The 21892-nt window shown below is 36.7% G+C and overlaps 1 protein-coding gene and 1 long non-coding RNA gene across 2 annotated transcripts in view; both read right to left on the reverse strand.

The window, feature by feature from the left end:
- Positions 1-13849, reverse strand: part of RAD51 (RAD51 recombinase) — a 30877-nt gene extending 17028 nt beyond the window's left edge. The window contains exons 1-3 of the mRNA XM_037835425.1: positions 13602-13849; positions 10700-10804; positions 9052-9189 (exon numbers count right to left, since the gene is read on the reverse strand). Of these exons, the coding sequence (XP_037691353.1) occupies positions 9052-9189; positions 10700-10786 (225 nt within the window). The 5' untranslated portion in view covers positions 10787-10804; positions 13602-13849. The remainder of the gene's footprint in view (positions 1-9051; positions 9190-10699; positions 10805-13601) is intronic.
- A 325-nt stretch (positions 13850-14174) lies between these two features.
- Positions 14175-19931, reverse strand: LOC119533378. Its single transcript, XR_005216631.1, has 3 exons — positions 19878-19931; positions 18204-18232; positions 14175-14298 (listed from the first exon to the last, which is right to left on the reverse strand). It is a non-coding gene; the product is annotated as an uncharacterized LOC119533378 (long non-coding RNA).
- Between the last annotated feature and the right edge of the window lie 1961 nt (positions 19932-21892).

Below are 21892 nucleotides of genomic sequence, written 5' to 3' on the forward strand. Positions count from 1 at the left end.
AGTCTTCCCAAGGGCAAGTCCTGTGGCAGAGGGCTCAACCCATCAAACCACCAGAAGACTAATTTTTTAACTGCCAATTCAAATAACACATACATATATTTAACAAACCAGAAACTATTATAGACCCATGCATATTCAGTTCACCAATTTAGGACAAAGGTGCCAACACAGAGCTAAGTTGACAACATATTTAAGTCTTCCTTTCTTATTCCATCAACTAAACTCTATCTCTTAACTTTCTACTTTATAAAATAAGGACATTTGCCCTTCCATCTTTTCTTCCCCATGTCAACCTCCTCATCTGTCAGCTCTAAGTTTTCCTTTACATTGTCAAAGTTGAGAACATTCACATTCTATTTTGTAACATTTAGAGGATTGTAGAAAGATGGCAGCATAGGAAGCTCAAGGAGGAATCAGTCTTTCCACCAAAACAGCTACAGAACTGGCAAGAACTGTCTGAATCAATTAATTTGGAACTCTGGAGTCTAGTGAAACACCTGAAGCACCCAGGAAGAGCTGGATGAAGAGGTTGATAAATTGTGGTAAATACCGGTGAATTTCACCTTCCATGTAGTGGTTACCAACCCCCAAGGACATGGTAGGTAGCTATGGGAACTGCAGTCTTACTTCCTGGTGTACCTTGCTGGTGGCAGAGTAGGCAAAAAGGACCTAGTCCTCCAGGGATGACTCTGGACCCGACATCGTGGGATTGAGAACATCTTGACCAAAAAAGGGATGTGAAATGAAACAGCTTCAGTGGCTGAGAGATTCCAAATGGAGTCGAGAGGTCACTCTAGTGGGCATTCTTATGCACTATATAGATAATCCTTTTTAGGTTTTAATGCATTGGAATGGCTAGAAGTAAATACCTGAAACTATCAAACTGCAACACAATAGCCTTGACTCTTGAAGACAACTGTATAGCAATGTAGCTTACAAGATGTGACAGTATGATTGTGAAAGTCTTATGGATCACGTTCCCTTTATCCAGTGTGTGGATGGATGAGTAGAAAAATGGGGACAAAAAACTAGGTGAAAAATAGGGTGGTGGGGGGATGATTTGGGTGCTCTTTTTTACTTTTACTATTTACTCTTATTTTCACTTTTTCTGGTACAAGGAAAATGTTCAGGAAATGTACTGGGGTGATAAATGAACAACTATATAATGGTACTGTGAACAACTGATTGTATACTTTGGATGACTATATGGTATGTGAACATATCTCAATAAAATTGAAGTTAAAAAAAAAAAAAAAAAGCAAAGGCATAAAAGTAAAAATTATATACCTTTGCCCACATATAAATTGAAAACCCTGACACCAAAGACACTATAAATAAAACTAAATGTCAAACCACAATGAGAAAATATTATTTGCAGCATGTATTGTAGAGCAAGGATTAATATCCTTAATGCATAAAGGGTTACTAATTGACAGGAAAAAGGCAAATATTGTTAATAAAAATGGGCAAAGTACATTTAAAAAAAAAACCAACCAAACAAACAAAAAAACCTAGTCCTCCAAAATCCAGGGCTGTGTGGTCTGATTGCTGCTCTTTAACATGGGGGAGGAAGGAAAGTCAGAAATGAGGGCAGTTTCAACCTCCCTGGCAGAACAGCAGAGAAGTCTAAAACAGACATTATCTCTTTTTCTTCCTTTCTTCTTCTTTTTTTTCTTTCTTTTCCCATTTGAGAACAAACAAAGTATGGAAAGGTCAAAAATTGATAAAGAAGGAGAAGGAGAAGAAGACTCCAGCAAAACCAAAGAGGTAGAATTAGGCTTTCCGAGTTACAACAACATAATACTCAAAATGTCCAGTTCTCAACAAAAAATTACAAAATGCAAAAAGAAACAGAAAAGTATGGATCATCCTCAGGAAAAAAAGAATTTGCCAGAACACACCCCCAAGGAAGTTCAGACATTGGAACTAATAATCAAAGACATTAAATCATCTGTCTTAAATATGTTCAATGAGCTAAAGGAAACCATGAACAAAGAACTAAAAAATTAGGAAAACATCTGAACAAAATAAAGAGATAAGAATTATAAAAAAAAGAACCAAAAAGAAATTATGGAAGTGAAAAGTACAATAATTGAAATGAAGAACTTATTAAAGGAATTCAATAGCAGATTTAAGCAGGCAGAAGAAAGGATCAGCAAATTTGGTAAGACAATTTAAATTATTCAGTATGAGGAGCAGAAAGAAAAAAGAATAAAGAAAAATGAACAGAGCCTGAGAGACCTGGGGGGGGGGCACCACTGAGGGTACCAGTGTACGCATCATAGGAATCCCAGAAGGACAAGAGAGAAAAAATGGCAGAAAGAGTATTTGAAGAAATAATGGCCACACATTTCCCAAGTCAGATGGAAGACATAAATATGTACATTCAAGAAGCTCAACAAACAAACTCAAAACAGAATAAATTCAAAGAGATCCACACCAAGGTGTATCATAGTGAAATTGTAAAAGTTCAAAAACAAAGACAGAATTTTGAAAGCAGCAAGAGAGAAGCAACTAGTGACATAAAAGGGATCCTCAGTAAGATTAATAGCAGATTTCTCATCAAAAACCATGGAGAACAGAAGGCAGTGGAATGACATATTTATAGTACTTAATGAAAAAAACTGTTAACCAAGAATTCTATAAGGAAAAAATCATTTTTCAAGAATGAAGGAGAAATTAAGACATTTACAGAGAAATGAAAGCTAGAGTTCATTACCAGAAGCCCTGCCATACAAGAAATGCGAAAGGGAGTCCTTAGGGCTGAAATAAAAGGACACTAGACAGAAACTCAAACCATAAGAACAATGGTAAAGGTAATTACATAGGTAAATATAATTATATAATTAATAATATATTTTTGTATTTCTGCTTTATAACTGCTTTCCCCACATATGACTTAAAAGGAAAATGTTTAAAACAAAAATTAAAATCTATGTTAATGGGCATACAATGTATAAAGTTGTAATGTGAGCCAATACCATATAAAGGGGATGGGATGGTGGTGTACAGAAGTAGACTGTTTGTATACTACTGAAACTAGGCTGCATACAAACTAGGTTATTAGTTTAAGACATTAATTGTAATTACAATTACAAGGTAACCACAAAGAAAATAATTAAAAATAGGGAAAAGTAAAGAAGAAGAAAATTAAAAAGTCAGGAAAGGAGTAATGGAGAAACATACAATACATATAGAAAATAAATGGCTAAACGGCGGAAGTAAATTCCTACCTATCATTTACTACCTTAGATGTAGTCATATTAAAAGACAGAGAATGTTGGGTTGAAAAAACATAATTAATGTATACACTGTCTATAAGAAACTCACTAAACATACAAAGAATCAAAGAGGTTTAAAATAAAAGCATGATAATAGAATTTTATGCAAATAGTAACCAATAGAGAACCAGAGTGGCCATAATATCATCAGACAAAATAGACTTTAAGTCAAAAAGGCTTACAAGAGACAAAGGATATTATATATTGATAAAAGGTTCAATTCAGTAAGAAGATATTACAATTATAAATATATATATACCTAACAACAGAACCCCAAACATATGAGGCAAAACTGACAGAATTGAAGGAAAAAACATAGTTTTAGAATAATAGTTGGAGACTTCAATACACCACCCTCAATAACTGAAAGAACATCTAGACAGAAGACCAATAAGGGAATAGAGAACCTGAACAACTATATAAACAAATTACATCTAATGGACATATGTAGAACATTCCACTCAACAACAGCAGAATACCCTTTCTTCTCAAGTATACATGAATTCTTCTTCAGGACAGACCATATGTAAGGCTATAAACCAAATCTTAATAAATTTAAACAGATTGAAATCATACAGTGTATCTTCTTTGACCACAATGGAATGAAGCTAAAAATCAATAACTGAGGGAGAATTGAAAAACTCACAAATATGTGGAAATTAAACACAGTTTTAAACAACCAATGGGTCAAAGAAGAAATCACAAGGGAAATTAGAAAATACTTAGAGACAAATGAAAATGAAAACACAACATACCCAAACAGCAAAGGCAGTGCTCCAAGGGAAATGTATAGCTTTAAATGCCTACATTAAAAAAGATCATAATCAATAACATAATTTGCCACCTAATGGAACTAAAAAAAGAACAAACTAAACCCAAAGTTAGCAGAAGAAATAGTAAAGATTAGAATGGCGATAAATGAAACAGAATAAAAAGAGAATCAAAACTAACGTTGGTTTTCTGAACAGATTGAAAAACTTAATATTGTTAAGGTGTCAATACCACCAAATGTAATCTATAAATTCAATTCAATCCCTATAAACATTCTAGCTTTTTTTTTTTTTTCCCTTTCAGAAATGGAAAAGTTGATTCTCAAATGCATATGGAATTGCACGGGGTTCTGAAAGCCAAAATATTCTTGAAAAAGAAGAGCAAAATTGGAAGACTCACTTTCTGGTTTCAAAACTTGTAACACAAGCAACAAAAGAAAAAATAAATGGGACTTCATCAAAATAAAAAACTTCTGCTCATCAAAGGGCTTTATCAAGGAAGTAAAAAGACAATTTTCAGAACGGGAGAAAATATTTGGAAATCACATATCTGATAAGGGTTTAATATCCAGAATATATACAGAAATCCTACAATGCAACAACAAAAAGACAACCCAATTAAAAACTTGGCAGAAGACTTGAGTAGACATTTCTCCAAAGAAGATACACAAATAGCCAATAAACACATGAAACGATGCTCAACATCATTAGCCATTAGGGAAATGCAAATCAAAACCTCCATGAAATACCATTTCACACCCACTAGAATGGCTATTATTTAAAAAAAAAACAAAAACAAAATTACAAGTATTGGAGAAGATGTAGAGAAAAAGGAACACTCATTCATTGTTGGTGGTAATGTAAAATGGTTCAGTGCTGTAGAAGACAGTTTGGTGGTTCCTCAATAGTTAAGTATAATTACCATATGACTTGGCAATCCTACTTCTAGGTATATACCCCAAAGAATTGAAAGCAGGAACTTCAACAGATATTTGGACACTGATGTTCATAGTGGCATTATTCACAATTGCCAAATGTCCATCAACACATGTAATATATACACGCAATGGAATATTACAGTTATCCCTTCCACATCATGGGGGTTAGGGGTGCAGCACCCGTCATCTGGAAAATCCATGTAAAATTTTTTGGCACTTCCTTCATACCAGAGAAGAAGCCTGAATTTTTTCTTCTTCTTTTATGGGGTGTTTACAGTACCTTATTGTAAAATTTGGGTTAAGTATTTGGTCAAAGCCTATACGTAGGTTGATGTTAGGTAAAAATACTATATGAAAAAGAAATTTTAAAAATATGAAATAAATATGAAAATTTTAAAAAATGAAACAAATTTTAGGAGATAATACTGAACATACTGCATATTAACAACAAACATGAAAAAAAAAATAATAACCTTTGAAATTCCCTACTGGTACTCACCAGTAGGCAAGGTATTTTCTAACCTCTGGCATAAAAGACTGATGGAACCTGTCAAAGAAAAGTGCTTTGGTTTTCCAAGCCTTCTTATTGAACATCCAGAAGATAAGCAATTGGTACTTGTCCTTTCCTTACAAAGTTTGAGATTAAAAGCTTTATATATCAGGGGCTCACTTCTCTTCTTCGCTGATGATGTCCTCAGAGGCATTTTTTTCCAATATAGGGCTGTTTCGTTACCACTGAATATTTGTTCCAGTTTGTAGCCTCTCTCTTTAATCAGTTTCTTCAGGGTTTCAGGAAACTCCCTAGTTGCCTCTTGATTGGCAGATGCTGCCTCTCCTGCTACATTTACATTGTGGAGGCTAAACCTTTTTTTAAAATTTTCAAGCCAGCTTTTGCTGGCCTGAAAAGCCATAGGAGTAGAGCCTTCACCTTCATTTTCCTTTAGGGAATCATATAAGAACTTAAGACTTTTCTTGTATGTTGAGAGAGTCTAACAGAACGCCTTTTTTATAACAATCCTGCACCCAAAAGAACATCGTACTTTCTACAAGAGAGAGCTGTGGATCTTATGGTTTATGCAAAATGCATTGCAGTTGCTGGAGGAGCTGCAGCAAGGGCTTCATGGATTTCCTTCTCTTCTTCTTGATCTGCCTTATGGTCAACTCATTAACACCACAATGTCAGCCAACTGCCATTACATCTTCTGCCGTCACGTGTCATCTGTGGCTTCCACAAAACTCCCCCAAAATTCACATTTAATTTCTTATGCCAACCCAAAATATACTGAAACTGTGATGGGGAAAGCCACGATGTAGCAGTTATGGATAACTGTACTCAGCCATAAAAAGGAATGAAGTTCTGATACATGTAACAACATGGATGAACCTTGAAGACATCATGTTGCGTAAAATAACCCAGTTCAATTTTTATACCTTTATCATAATCCTGCTTATCCTCTGCTGCAAAGGAGCGGAGTACTAAGTAGAAGTCTTAAATCTGTAGGAGTTTTCATAAGCCAAGACCTACCAAAACCTTAGATGCAAGGCATTGGATGGCAAGTAAAAGAAAAATACTAGAACAAATATTCATGCTAAATCAGTCAGTGTGATCATAGTGGGCCAAGAAAGCACAGTTCAAAAAAAGCCAATTACATAATGGTGGCACAACATTGTGAATGCAATTAAGATCTCTGAATTGTATATTTGAAAGTGGTTGAAATAGGAAATGTTATGTTATATAAATGTTGCCACAATTAAAAAAAAAAGCTAATTACAACTACATTAAATTTTGAAAATGTGAAAAAGCCACAGAAGAATGTGGCATTTACTGAATGAATTGTTGCATGTACAATGTCTTTCTCTCTCAACCATTCTGATTTATATTCTGGAAATGGATTATCTTTTAAGATAGTTTCCTTTCTCCATTGTGACAATGGATACTTGCTGAAAGTCTAAATTCCAAAGAATAGGGGAATACCCAGTGACTGAACAAATCATCTTTAACATTCAAAGCAAATATATAATCATAATCTTTACCTACCACAGACTCACAATAAAAAAATGACCAAATCAAAGAGGGCAGTAAAATAAAAGGACACATACGACTGCATCATTTTGCACATCTCAATGATTAAAGATTTGTGTTTATGTCTTCATAGAAGCAGAGCACTGATTTGATTTGCAAAAGTAAGGCCTGACGAAGCATAAACGAAGACTCTTTGAGTATTTGTTTAATCACAGAACTGATGCCCAAAAAGAAATAAAAAATAGACTTTAGGGACCCCTACTGGTTCAGTCAATAACCCATCCTTTAATGAAGTATTAGGGATTCAGAATTATTTCCAGTTGAGTCATCATTTCAACAAACATTTATTTGAGTTATCCAATAAATAACTTGTACTTCCATAGATGGCAACACTTTTACTTTTATGGCTTAAATTAAGAATTGAGCCCTGACTGAATTACTAGTAATTAATGAGTGGTACTAAATAAATGTCTAGTGTAATAGCCCTGACATTGCTTAAAAATTTAAAGCTCTTAGTGTAAGAATACCCAATAAAACAGAATTAATTGGGCTTATATAGTACACAAAAATCACAGATTTACTGTACACGTGCCTAAATTACATGGCAGAATTAAATGCAGTGAGGCTATCCACTAAGAAAAGAAGCATTCTTTTCTGAAGATTCTTTGGCTTTTGAAGATTCTTTTTCAGACAAGATTTTTCTGAAACTATAACAGCAGTCAATTGAACTCTGTGCCTAAGTTTCCTCATCCATAAAAGAGATAATATCAGTCCTACCTAGCTTTCTCAATGTCGTTATGAAGGTCAAATAAGAATATATGTGAAAAGGATGGAATTTCAAAGATAAAGTGCTATATAAGGGATTATTAAGTCACTACCTCATAATCAACTTAAGTCAGTAAAATCACTTTTATGTCACTTAGTAAGGGGAAAAAAACTAAAAAGCACATGCTCTGAAATCACATTCCCTTGTAATTATTAAAGAACATTACCTATAATAAGTTAACTGATAAGATTATAAACACTGAGTGCTTAATTAATACTCAAGTAATAAAATCTTCTTTGCTATGTGAAATATGTTTTTACTACGGAAGATGTAGAATTTTAAAAAATTGAGGCAAAAAATAAAAATTGATCACATTCCTACAATCAGAAATAACAGTGTTAATATCTTGGTAAATTTATCCCTAGTTTATGCACTATACATACACGCTTAATACACATACACATGCATGTATGTATTTTTTTTAATTGGAGAAGTTGTAGGTTAACAGAAAAATCATGCAGAAAATACAGAGTTCCATATATTTCCCCCTATTATTAACATCATACATTAGTGTGGTACATTTGTTACAATCAATTTAAGATTATTGTTATAATTGTCCATTAACTATAGTCCATTTAAGATTATTGTTATAATTGTCCATTAACTATAGTCCATTTAAGATTACTGTTATAATTGTCCATTAACTATAGTCCATGATTTACATTAGGGTTCACTGTTTCTGTTGTAAAGTACTATGGTTTGCTTTTTTTTTAAATTTTTATTCCAGTAACATATATACAACCTAAAATTTCCCCTTTGAACCATAAGCCCCATACACACACACACACACACACACACATTTTCTTAAGCTGCTTTCTTATATCAGGAGGATTTTCCTATGTAAATAAATATTATTCTAAACTGTTTCTAATGGTTGCATAATAATGACCATATTTCTCAGGTAAGAGATCATAATACATAGAAAGAGAAGGTATTTACACCACTCACTACTCGTGGGAGTGTGAACTGATAGTCAATTTGACAGTATTTATGTCATATTTCACGATATTGCAATTTTCTAGAAAAATGTGAATTTATGCAAAAAGGTACATACAAAGATAAGAAACTGGCCATTAGAGTCGTCTCTGCAAAGGGGAACAGGATGACAGGAGAACAAGGGATGGAGGGATGGAGGGAAGAAGACTAAATTTCACTGGATACCCTTTTGTATTGTTCCTCTAATGCCTTCCTAAATCATATGAGCTGTACTTACCAGAATTTTATAAGCTTTGGCTTCGCTAATTCCCTTAATATTTATTAGCTCCTTCTTTGGTGCATAGGCAACAGCCTCAACAGTATGGAATCCAGCTTCTTCCAGTTTCTTCACATCATTGGCATTTATGCCACACTGCTGCAAGGGAAGAAAACTATAATTTAAGCTTCAGTTCTCTCATCTGTCAAATGGGAATACTTGTCCCACCTATTTCAGAGTTGTTTTGAAGAATTGTAATATTATTTGCAAGTTTTGAAACGTGTGCCTCACATATGAGGTACTGAATAACAAATTATCAACCTTTTCATTTTTAATCTAGTACAAAGTCATGCACATTAAAATGAACTCTTATTATGTAGTAGGATTAAGCCAGTAATTTGCAAGCAATGGGAATAAACCACTAATTCCCAACCTTTTATGACTATGATTCTACACAATCCTTGACAGCCTGGTCCCTAAAAGGGTACTCTAAACCAGTGCTTCCCAACCTTTTCGCATCAAGCACACATAGAAAATGATATTTTTATATTATGCTAGGGTAATGAGATAAGGCTGTTCCAGAGCAGAGGGGATCACTATCTTAGCACATAAATTATCCTTTGCAGCACAATCACTGAGATGTTCTGCTGTAAAGACTGGAGACAATTACTTTTGGTCAGGGACCCTTATCCTACTTTTCAAAACAAACCACCTGAGGACACCATTCTCCCCCTATACCCAAGCACCTTTGGATTTATTAGCCACCAAAATTGTGACTTCTGGGGAGAGAGCAAGTTAGTGAGGGGATAAATACCTATTTGAGGGCAAGGAAGGGCTTGGCAAAGGGAGAGAATAATCTCTCTATACTTTGTTTGCTATTCCAGCAAGGACTATTTCAGCAATAATGAATACATATGCATGGGTATAAGGATGCTCATGGTACCGAAAGTTATGACTCTGAACTAAAAATGAGGCTCCTGCCTCTCTGATGTTTTACCACAAAGCCATTTACATAACTTCTGGGGTCTTGAAGCTCAGCTGGGGATGAGAGAAATATGCATAATAAGACAAGAAGAACCAAAACTTTCTCTCCTTTCCCCGCCAACTTCTTTAACCCAAGTCAGCTGCACTTACACTGGACCACTGTACAATGGACTCCAGCTCTGGTGCTTAGTGCTCTTGGGCACAGTCCTGGATTGGAACTTGGCTTTTATTTCTTTATATCCCCAAGTCCTTCTCTCTGCCTATGATAGCTGTCTTACTAGTAATTTCAGCACAGATCTGGGTAAATGTAGAGAAGTTGCTCCTTTCTCCCTACATAGCTGACACAGGCCACTAGAATTCCCTGGACAGCACTTTTATAGTTAGTGCAAACAGTACAGAGACTCTACCAGGGAATTCTAGGGTGTCTTAGTTTCTGACAGTTCAACTCTGAGAAAGAAAAATAATGTAGGAGGAGAATTATAGACAAAAGAGCCCTGGTCAAACATGTTGAGCTCCTATTATTAAGCCTTTCTACAGAACCCTTGACAACCCTCATGAAAACTCTCATTTGAGTCTTGACTTGGAATGGAAACCAGTGGTTTAAGTAAAAGGCAGTGAATTCTCCTATCAGGTAGAAGAATCTTGTTCAGCATTATAATAACAAAATTAACAACTAAGTACATACCTCTAACCGTGAAATAGGTTGTGGGCCAAAGCTTTCTTCTTCCACTGAAGTATCTGCATTTGCTTCAAGCTGCATCTGCATAGCCATTACTCAGGGTGTTCAATACTGAAAAATACAGGTGGCCATCAAGAACACTAGAGCAACAATGCGGCCTAAGTATGGAGTTGCAATTTAGTTTTGCAATAAATCTCTGAAGAATTACTTGTTAAGCTTTTAGTCTAATCACTGACCTACCCATGGCAGGAAAAAGAACAACCTTTTACCAGCATTCCCTCCTTTTAGAAAGTTAATTGTATAAGAAAGACTTTAGGAAGAACCAGGACCACTTGGTTTCTTAAAGATGCACAGCTTAACTACATTAACTATTCCTCTCTGTAACCTTACCTTATATTCCTTGAGGGTAGGAGCAAAGTCTTATTTATTTTTATATGTTTCATGATACATTATGTTAGGTGTTTGGTAAATGTTTGGTAGATGAATGTAGACATTCCAGGACTCTACTGAAAAAATAATAAGACTGATGAAAGGTTAAAAAGCTTTAGTTCCATTTTTCCCTTCTAACAAGAGGGATTCTGGGGGCAGGTGGGGTGGAGGAAGGGAGACAGGAGTGAACTGAAGGTACAAAATGGCTGCCCATAAGCCTCCATTCCTGATAGTGAAACTTAAGTAAAGATCATAGCTTGTAGACACACTTGTTGCTGCCAACAGGAGAGTATGAAATTCAAGGATCACCATTTTAGTCAATTCCAGAGCTTTAGACACCTCAATGAATGAACAAATGAATAAATAACATGCAAGCCACCTGCTCAGTGTAAGCCCTTCCATTTAGTTTAAGACATATACTTAGCCATGTTATTATTATAGAATTTAAAATGCTCAGCTTGGAAAGAAGAATTGAGTACAAAAAATCTTTTCTAAGTATCATCAAGTTGTAAAAATGAACAAGTCTTGATGTCCACAAGAATACTTAAATAACATCAAAAGAATATGGACAAATATTAGGACAAATTTAACCTAAAAGATAAGAGACACAAAGTCTCCACTCTTGGAGACTTGATTAGAAAATAAGATGATCATTTGTCTGGATTGGTTTAGGCACAGATCTCTTAGGTGGCACATTTTGCATACTGTGAGCACAGGATAATTCAATTTATCCAAATCACCTGGATGCAATTTAAATTTAAATAACATTCTTTGTAAATTATGAAAAAGATGGCACTGCAGAGCAATGATGAAAGGATGGTCTTTTCAGTAAACAGTGATGGGTTGACTGAATAGTATTATAGAATAAAATGAACTTGACTATGATATCTCACACCATAGAAAAATATTAATCTCCAATTTAGATGGTAGATCTAAGCATAAGAGGTAAAACAAAGCTTTTAATATAGGAGAATATCTTCATGACCTTGGTATAGGGAAGATTTCTTAAACTATAGAAAATGCAACAAACCATAAAATAAAGGCAAAGATAAAAATTGGACTACATTATATTCAGAACTTCTATTCATCAAAAGATAACATTAAGAAAATAGTTTGGGAGAAAATTTTGCCACATATATAACCAACAGCTGATAACCAGATTATATAAAGAACTCCTTTAAATCAGTTAAGAAAAAGACAACCCAAAGAAAAATGAGTAGAGATTTAAACAAGCACTTCACAATAGAAGATATCCAGATGGCCAATAAACAAATGAACAAATGCTCAACCTTATTAGTAATCAGGGAAATTAAAATTAAAACCACAATGAAGATAATACTATATACCCATTAGAATTGCTAAAATTAAACTCACTAACAATATTCAAGTGTTGGGAAGCATGTGGAACAACTAAACACTCATACAGAGCTGTGAATGTATATCATTTCAACCACTTTGGAATAGCATTAAATGTGAAAGATGAAAATAGACAAATCCTATGAGGCAGGAATTTCACTACTCTTGTGTATAAACCACCTGAAAAGCATGCATGTGTGCACCAAAATATATATATAGGAATGTTCACAGCAGCCTTTCTCATAAAAACCAAAAACTGGAACCAAGACATAAGTAGAATGGATAAAGAATACTACTTAGTAATGAGAATGAAGTACTGCTATATGCAAGGGTATTTATGAATCTACAAACATAATGTTGCATGAAGTCAGTCACAAAATGATTTATATATATAAAGTATTATTTCATTAATACACTATTCAAAAATAGGCAAAATTAGTCAGTGGTGTTTTAGGTCCGTGTAGTGGTTGCCTCTGAAGGAAAGTGGGGCAAGTACTGGACGAAGTTTTGCAAGGGAGGATTCTGGTGTGCTGACGGCATTCTATTTCTTGACCTGAGTGGTGATTACACAGGTATATTTATTTTGTAAGAATTCATGGAACTGTAAATACTTGTGATGTGTGCATTTTTCTCTATGTATATTACACTATATTTCGTTAAGTTTAGGGGGAAAAAAAGTCACTTCCCATCATTCCCTCGGCACCACGTGATCGATCTTCCACATTAGATTATGAAAATATTTTCTGGCAAACGGAGGTTGGTACTTTGTAAGCAAAACGTGGCGTGACGTCAAGAGAAATGGCCAGAAATAAGAAATCCTGGCGCCAGCACTAAAAAGCTGTGACCTTAACTAAGTCACCACACCTCTCTGGGTCTCGACTTCCTCGCCCATAGAATGGGTGATGGAAATGAAGGTCTCCACGGTTCCTCCCAGATCCCGTTTTCTCCACAACGAGCTCTGAGAGGCGGTTGGGCCTGGAACCCGCCCTGCTCCACCATCTCGGTTTCTCACCTAGCACGGAGGAGCCGGGTAAGCCGGCTGCGGGAGCACGGGCCCGTGTCCCAGTCCGACTAACGCGAGGACGAGCCGTGGAAAGGGGCCGGGTCTGCGCCTTTCACTCACCTCGGCCTGCAGCGCTGCTCACTCGGCCGCAGTCCACTCAGACTTCTGTCCGCTGGCCCGGTGTGCGCCCACCCCCGACGGACCCCGGACCTGTCGCTAGCGCCACACTTCCCTACTCCCGAGCCCAGGCCTTCTGCACACAGCCCAGCTCCCCTACTCAGCTCCTAACTACGCGCCCCGGGGGGCCTCAGCTTTCCTCTGGTCTGGGTCTAGGCCGCAGCGCGCACTCGGCTCCGCCGCTTTCGGAAATCCCGCCAAACCCTCCTCGGCAGGGTCACGCCCGCGTCAACGTAACGTCTCCCCGCCCTTCTCGAATCCGCCCAGAGCCACTTTGGCCACTGCTTGCGAGCCCGAGGAATGGTCCCAAAGAATCTGCATGTTATTTGGGTTGCACTCTTTATTTATCCCTAAGGATAATTTAAAGTTTGCGAACTGCCGCCCTCTTCTCTCTCCCAGATGGAGGACTACAACTCCCAAGAGGTACTAGGGTCGGTCGGACTACATCTCCCAGCAGGTGCCGCAGCTGCCGGTCATCAGGCACTATGGTAGATAACCTGGCTCCTTGGAGCATCTGTTGAAAGTTTGTCTCTGCGGTGTGTGAACGTGGACTTTCGGCACTTCGCGTCAGGCTGAGTCAGTCAATTTGCCAGAGCGAGTTGTTTTCCGAGTCCCTGGAAGTGGTGGAATTGGAGAAGCCCTAGGAGGTGGATGAAACTATGAAATTGAGCTAGGATCTAGCGCTTCGGGAGGGGAGAAAGAAATAGAACTACAGGCTACCTCGGAGATACTGCTAGTTCCATTCCATAAACCATAATCACAATAAAGCGAATATTACAATAAAGTGAATCACACAAAATTTTTGATTTCCCAGTGCATATATAAGTTGTTTACGCTGGTTATAGGGTATTAAATGTGCAATAGCATTATGTATGAAAAAACAACGTACATACCTTAATTAAAAATACTTTGTTGCTCAAACATTGGGACTGGCAGTTCGATGTGCTGAGCCCTCAAGCATGGGACTTGCCCTTATGAAGCTCATTACCACAAAGGAAAGTCTAAAGTTGTATGTAATGGTGCCTTAGAGTCTCCCCCTGAGTACCTCTTTGTTGCTCAGATGTGGCCCTCTCTCTAACTGAGCCATCTCAACAGGTGAACTCGCTGCCCTCCCCCCTACGTGGGACCCAACTCCCAGGGTTGTAAATCTCCCTGGCAACGCAGAGTATGACTCCCGGGGATGAATGTGGACCCGGCATCGTGGGACTGAGAATATCTTCTTGACCAAAAGGGGGATGCAAAATGAGACGAAACAGTTTCAGTGGCTGAGAGATTCCAAATGGAGTCGAGAGGTCACTCTGGTGGACATTCTTATGCACTATATAGATAACACCTTTTAGGCTTTAATGTATTGGAATAGCTAGAAGTAAATACCTGAAACTACCAAACTCCAACCCAGCAGTCTGGACTCCTGAAGACAATTATATAATAATGTAGATTACAAGGGGTGACAGTGTGATTGTGAAGACCTTGTGGATCACACCCCCTTTATCTAGTGTATGGATGAGTGGAGGAATGGGGATAAAAACTAAAGGACAAATGGGGTGGGATGGGGGGATGATTTGGGTGTTTTTTTTCACTTTTATTTTTTATTCTTGTTCTGGTTCTTTCTGATGTAAGGAAAATGTTCAGAGATAGACTGTGGTGATGAACGCATAACTATGTTATCATACTGTGGACAGTGGATTGTATATCATGGATGATTGTATGGTGTGTGAATGTATTTCAATAAAACTGAATTTAATTAAAAAAAATACTTTTTTTGCTGAAAAATGCTAACCATCATCTGTGCCTTCAGCCAGTTGTAATCTTTTTGCTGGTGTGGGGTTCTTGCTTGGATGTTGATGGCTGTTGTCTGATTGGGGTGGTGGTTGCTCAAGTAGGGCGGCTGTGACAATTTCTTAAAATAAGACAATAAAATTTGCTGCATTGATTGACTCAGACAACAATAAAGTTTGCTGCATGGACTGAGTCTTCCTTTTATGAAAGATTTCTCTGTAGCATGCAGTGCTGTTGCTAGCATTTTACCTTCAGTAGAACTTCTTCCAAAATTGGAATCAATCCTTTCAAACCCTGCTGGCTACCTTATTAACTAAGTTTATGTGATGTTCTTGTCATTTCAACAGTGTTTACAGCATCTTCACCAGGAGTAGATTCCATCTCAAGAAACCACTTTCTTTGCTCATCCATAAGACGTAACTCCTCATCTGTTCAAGTTTTACCATGAGACTGCAGCAACTCAGTCCCATATTCAGTCTCCGCTTCTAATTCTAGTTCTCTTTCAACTTCCACCACATCTGCAGTTACTTCCTCCGCTGAAGTCTTGAACCCCTCAAAGTCATCTATGAGGGTTGAAATCAGCTTTTTCCAAACTCCTGTTAATGTTGATATTTTGACCTCCTCCCATGAATCATGAATTTTCTTAATGGTATCTAGAATGGTGAACCCTTTCCAGAAGGTTTCCAATTGCCTTTATCCAGATCCAGAGGAATTCCTATCTATGGCAGCTATAGCCTTACAAACTGTATTTCTTAAATAATAAGACTTGGAAGTCGAAATTACTCCTTGATCCATGGGCTGCAGAATGGATGTTGTGTTAGCAGGCATGAAAACAACACTCATCTCATTCTACATCTCCATCAGGGCTCCTGAATGACCAAGTGCATTGACAATGAGCAGTCAGATTTTTATAGGAATCTTTTTTTCTGAGCCATAGGTCTCAACAGTGGGCTTAAAATATTCAGTAAACCACATTGTAAACAGATGTGCTGCCATCCAGGCTTTGTTGTTTCATTTAGAGAGCATAGGCAGAGTAAATTTAGCATAATTCTTAAGGCCCAGGATTCTCAGAATGGTAAATGAGCACTGGCTTCAACTTAAAGTCACCAGCTGCATTAGCCCTAACAAGAGAGTCAACCCATCCTTTCAAGCTGTGAAGCCAGGCATTGATTTCTCTCTAGCTATGAAAGTCCTAGATGGCATCTTCTTCAAGTAGAAGGCTGTTTCATCCACATTGAAAATCCATTGTTTTGTGTAGCCCCCTTCATCAATAATGTTAGCTAAATCTTCAAGAACTTTTCTTTTGCATTCACAACTTGGCTAACTGTTTGGCGCAAGAGGCCTAGCTTTTGGCCTGTTTTGGCTTTCAACATGCCTCTTCATTAAGCTTAATCATTTCTAGCTTTTGATTTAAAGTGAGAGACATGCAACTTTTCCTCTCACTTGAAGACTTAGAGACCACTGTAGGGTTATTAATTGGCCTAATTTCAATATTGCTTTGTCTGAGGGAATAAGGAGGCCCAAGGAGAGGGAGAGAGATGGGGAATGGCCAGTCAGTGGGGCAGTCAGAACACACACAACTTTTATTGATTAAATTTGTTTCTTACATGGGCATGGTTCATGGTGCCCCAAAACAATTAAAATAGTAACATCAAAAATCAAAGATCACTATAACAGATAGAATGATAATGAAAAACTTTGAACTATTAAGAGAATTACCAAAATGTGAACTGAGACACAAAGTGAGCACATGCTGTTGGAAAAATAGCACCAATAGACTTGCTTGATGCAGGGTCACCACAAAACTTCAATTTGTTAAAAATAAAATATCTGCAAAGCTCAATAAAGTAAAGTGCAAAAAAAAATGAGATTTGCCTATAGTCAGTCTGTGGTGCTTTGCTCAAGATTTTCAGTACCCTAAAGGAAGGAGGCAATGATTTTGGTAAGGTAAACCTTATCATGATTTACCAGAAAGTTTGACCTGTGACTTCAGTCTTAAAAAGGGAAGATTTCTTGGGTGAAGAAGAGACATTATAAGCAGATAGAACAGATTGGGCATGGAAATGTGGGAGAATAAATTTCTGTGGTTTTAAGCAATCCCAATTGTGTCACAACAACTCTAGGAAATGTAACACAACAATCCATGAGGATATTTATAAATGTGTGATTGAAAAGTTCAGGGTATATCTTAAACTACAATCTGAGTGATCTGTCTGAAATCTCAGGGAGGCAAACTCTAATAAAACCGAAGTTTAATCAGCAGAAAACTAGTATTTTGTTAGAAGAACAATAATCTTAATAGCACAGTCAGTTTGGAGCACAGAAAGGGAAAACCATAAAGGGAAACCTTCAGTTCCGTGTAATAGTGATCCATTCCAGTAGAGCAAGGATAATGCAATAACAGGAAATCTATTACAATTGACCATATTGATAGAGCAAGAAGAAAAACCATGTGATCAATTTCCTCATTCTGGAAAAGCCTTCATAAAATTCAACATAAATTCCTGATTTAGAAAACAAACAAAAAATAAGTAAAAAAGAAATAGATGTTTCCCTAACATACCAAGGAAAAAACAGATATCCCAAACAAGCTGCCATCATCTGTTTACTGGTGAAACATTAGAAAGACTTTCATTAAAATCTGGAAAAGACAAAAAAATCTATTGCCATGATTATTTGCTATTGTTCTAGAAGTGCCACTAAAAGTAATAATAATGAAATAAAAGATCTTAATGTTGGAAAGGATTGGTAGAGATGATTACATACCTGATAATTTGAGGGACTCAGCTGAAAATCTGTTATAGACAATAAAAGAACACATTAGTATAGCTACTCACAAAATTTACAAAGATCAATTGCTTTATTGCATTCTAACAATAATCAGTGTAATAGAGAAAGAGATCCCACTCACAGTAGCAACAAAAACCATAAAGTGTGTAGGAGTAAACATTTTAAACGTTCAGGACCTGTAGGGAGAAATCTAAAACTCTAAGGGACATAAAAGAGAATTTGAATTGATGAAGAGACATACTATGTTCCCAGAGAAGAAGGCTCAATATTATAAAGTTGAAGATTTTCCCTAATGAGTGCAATCTCAATTAAAATAACAATGAGATTTTTAGCAATCCCTGATAATTGCCTACCTAACAGTCACTGACTTCTTTAATGGCTAAGAGAACTTGGTATGTGGAAGGTTGCTTACTAGTAAGATTTTGGATGACTTTTGCCTTCATCTGTATACTTTTCTGTATTATTTGAATTTTGGCATGAATTTGTTTTGACTTTATGATGAGAATTTAAAAATAGCAACAAAAGGGGTGGAGTGGGGAAAGGGAGTTAATGCTTAATTTGTATAGCGTTTCTATTTGCAGTGACAGAAATTTTTGGTAATGGATGATATTGGCAATAGCACAATACTATGAATGTAATTAATACTACTGAATTGTATACTTGGAAATGGTTTAATGGGAAATTTTTGGTTGTATATATGTTACCACAAAAACTTAAAAAAATAAAATAGGAATAAACTCAAGAAAAGTGCACAAACTTTATAAAGGAAACTTGAAGATGTTAAAGAAGGACACAAAATGGAAAAGAAAAAAAAAGCAAAATGAAACTCAACATCCTAAAAATGTCAGTTCTCTCTTAGTTGATCTTTAAATTTAATATAATATGATCTAAGTAAAAATTCTAGTAAGATTTTTGGGACTGAACAAGCTACTTCTCAACTCCACATGGCAAATAAAAAAGCAAGAAGAACCAGGGAAATCTTGAAACAAAAGGGCCTAAACAGACCAGATATTAAAACATATTATAAAACTGCAATAATTAAAACAGTGTAGTACTTGTACAAAAGATATGTCAATGGAACAGAATAGTTTTCCCAAGTATTAGTTTCCTATAGCTGCTGTAAAAATTTATCACAAATCCAGTGGCTTGAAACAACAAAAATGTATTATCTTACAGTTTTGGAAGTCAGAATTCCAAAATGGGTTTCACTGGGCTAAAGTCAAGGCATCAGCAGGATTGTGTTCCTTCTGGAGGCTCTATGGAAGAATCTGTTTCCTTGCCTTTTCCAGTTTCTAGAGGCTGCCTGCATTCTGTGGCTCATGGTCCCTTCCTCTGTCTTCAAAGCCAATATCACTCTGACCTTTGCTTCCATCATCACATCTCCTGTTCTAATTCTGAGCCTCTGTCTCCCTCTTATGAGGACCCTATGATTACATGGGCCCACTGGATAGTCCATGATAATCTCTCCATCTCAAAATGCTTACCTTAATCACATCTGCAAAGTCGTTTTTGCTATGTAAAAGTAATATTCACAAGTTTTGGGGTTTAGAACATAGAAATCTTTTGGATGGGGGGGTGTATTAGGGTTCTCTAGGGAAACAGAATCAATGAGAGATATCTATAAATATAAGATTTATAAAAGTGTCTCACACAACTGTGGGTATGCACGAGTCCAAATTCCATAGGGCAGGCAGCAAACTGGCAACTCCAATGACGATGTTCAATGAACTCCTCTGGCAGCAAACTGGCACCTTCGACGAATGTGTTGGATGAACTCCTCAGGAAACAAACTGGAAATTTCAACAAACTCCTCAGGAAATGCTTTGCTGGTCAGCCGAAGAAGTGAAGGTCCTCTGTCTGTCTTACTTAAAAGTCTTCAACTGATTGGATTAAATCCAGCTGACTGCATTTTCTCATTGTGGAAGACCCGCCCTTTGTTGACGTCATCAGTCACAGCTGCAGCCAATGGACTGATGATTTAATAAACCAGCCTGTTGGTTTATTAACCAGCCACAAACGTTCCACAGCAATGATTAGGGCAGTGCTTGCTTGACCAGACAGCTGGGTACCATCACCTGGCCAAGTTGACACATGAACCTAACCATCACAGGGGGCATTCTGCATACCCAGAAATAGACACAAATACATAGAGAACTCTAGTATATGAGACTAAATCTCATATTTACATTAGGGTAAATTTCCAAATGGATCGTGGCACATGCACCCAGTGGACTACTATGTCATCAAAAGGAAAAAAACAAAGCGGATGTGTTGGAAGCTCTTTTTGTTTTGATCTGAACTTATCAAAATAAGTGGTTAGGTTAAAAAAAAAGGTAATGCATGAACAGTATGTAATGATGTGCTATTATTTGTGTGGAAAAAAGGGAGACGGAAGAAATATATATGTGTATACACATTCTCACATCTATTTGCATACGTTTGCTTTTTTATGTACAGGATATTTTTGGAAGAATAGATGAGAAACTGGTAATGTTGGTTGCCTCCAAGAAAAGAAACCGGGTGGCTGTGGGTAGAGGTGGAAGAAAACTTTTTACTTTCCTTTTGGTCTTTCCTGAGTTTTGTACCTTGTGAATGTATTACCCATTTTAAAACTTTAAAAAGTAATACAGAGGTTAAGTCCAATTTTTTTCAAAGGACACACTATAAAACTTTTCATTTTGGAAGGATGGGAGAACACCAAGAATTTAGCATAGTCCTGAGAAGAGAGGAATTAAATCTGGCATCGGGAAGATTTGCTGGAAGGCATACTCCCTTGTGGGGCAACAGTGATTCATCCGGTTTCCCTAAGGCCTGAATGAAATCTCTCTTAGGACGATGTTGCCTCTTCACTCTAGTTGCTTGGCTACTAAGCACACTTCTTTTTCCCCCTATGTACTTCTCTTCCTTTGTGTCTCTCTCTTTCTCTTTCTCTCTCTCTCTCTTTCATCAAGGAAAGCCATTTCATGTCAGTATCCTTTATACCTAGATTTGGATTTTGTATAATCTATAGATCAGTTTGGGGAGAACTGACTTAAAAAAAAATGTTTCATTTTGAAACAAAGACTCAAAAGATAGTAGATTCCTCTGCATGTTCATCTAGCTCCCCCCAGTGGTAGCATCTTAGATAACTCTAGTACAATATAAAAACCAGGAAACTATCAATGCAACACTGTTAACTAGAATACAGACCTTACTCAGTTTCACCACTTTTTACGTGCACTCATTTTTGTGTGTATGTGTAGGTGTGTTTCTATGCAATTTTATCCTATGTATAGATTAGTGTAACCACCACCATAATCAAGATACAGAACTCCTACATAACAAGAGTGATGATTCCCTGGTGCTACAGCTTTATAGTCTCATCCACCCCTCTGTCCCGTTTCCCTGGCAAACACTAGTCTGTTCTCCATCTCTATAATTTTGTCATATTTAGAATGTTATATAAATGGAATTATAAGGCATGTAATCTTTCGATATTGGCTTTTTTCCACTCAATGTCCTCGATACCCATCTGTATGTATCAATAATTTGTCCCTTGTGATTGCTGAGTAATTTTCTATTGTATGATACACCACCCAATGAAGGACAATTGAGCTGTTTCCACTGTTTGTCTCTTACAAATAAAGCAGCTATGAACATTTTTGTACAGGTTTTTGTATGAATAT

This window comes from Choloepus didactylus, chromosome 4 (assembly GCF_015220235.1).
Source record: "Choloepus didactylus isolate mChoDid1 chromosome 4, mChoDid1.pri, whole genome shotgun sequence".
Classification (NCBI taxonomy): Eukaryota; Metazoa; Chordata; class Mammalia; order Pilosa; family Megalonychidae; genus Choloepus; species Choloepus didactylus.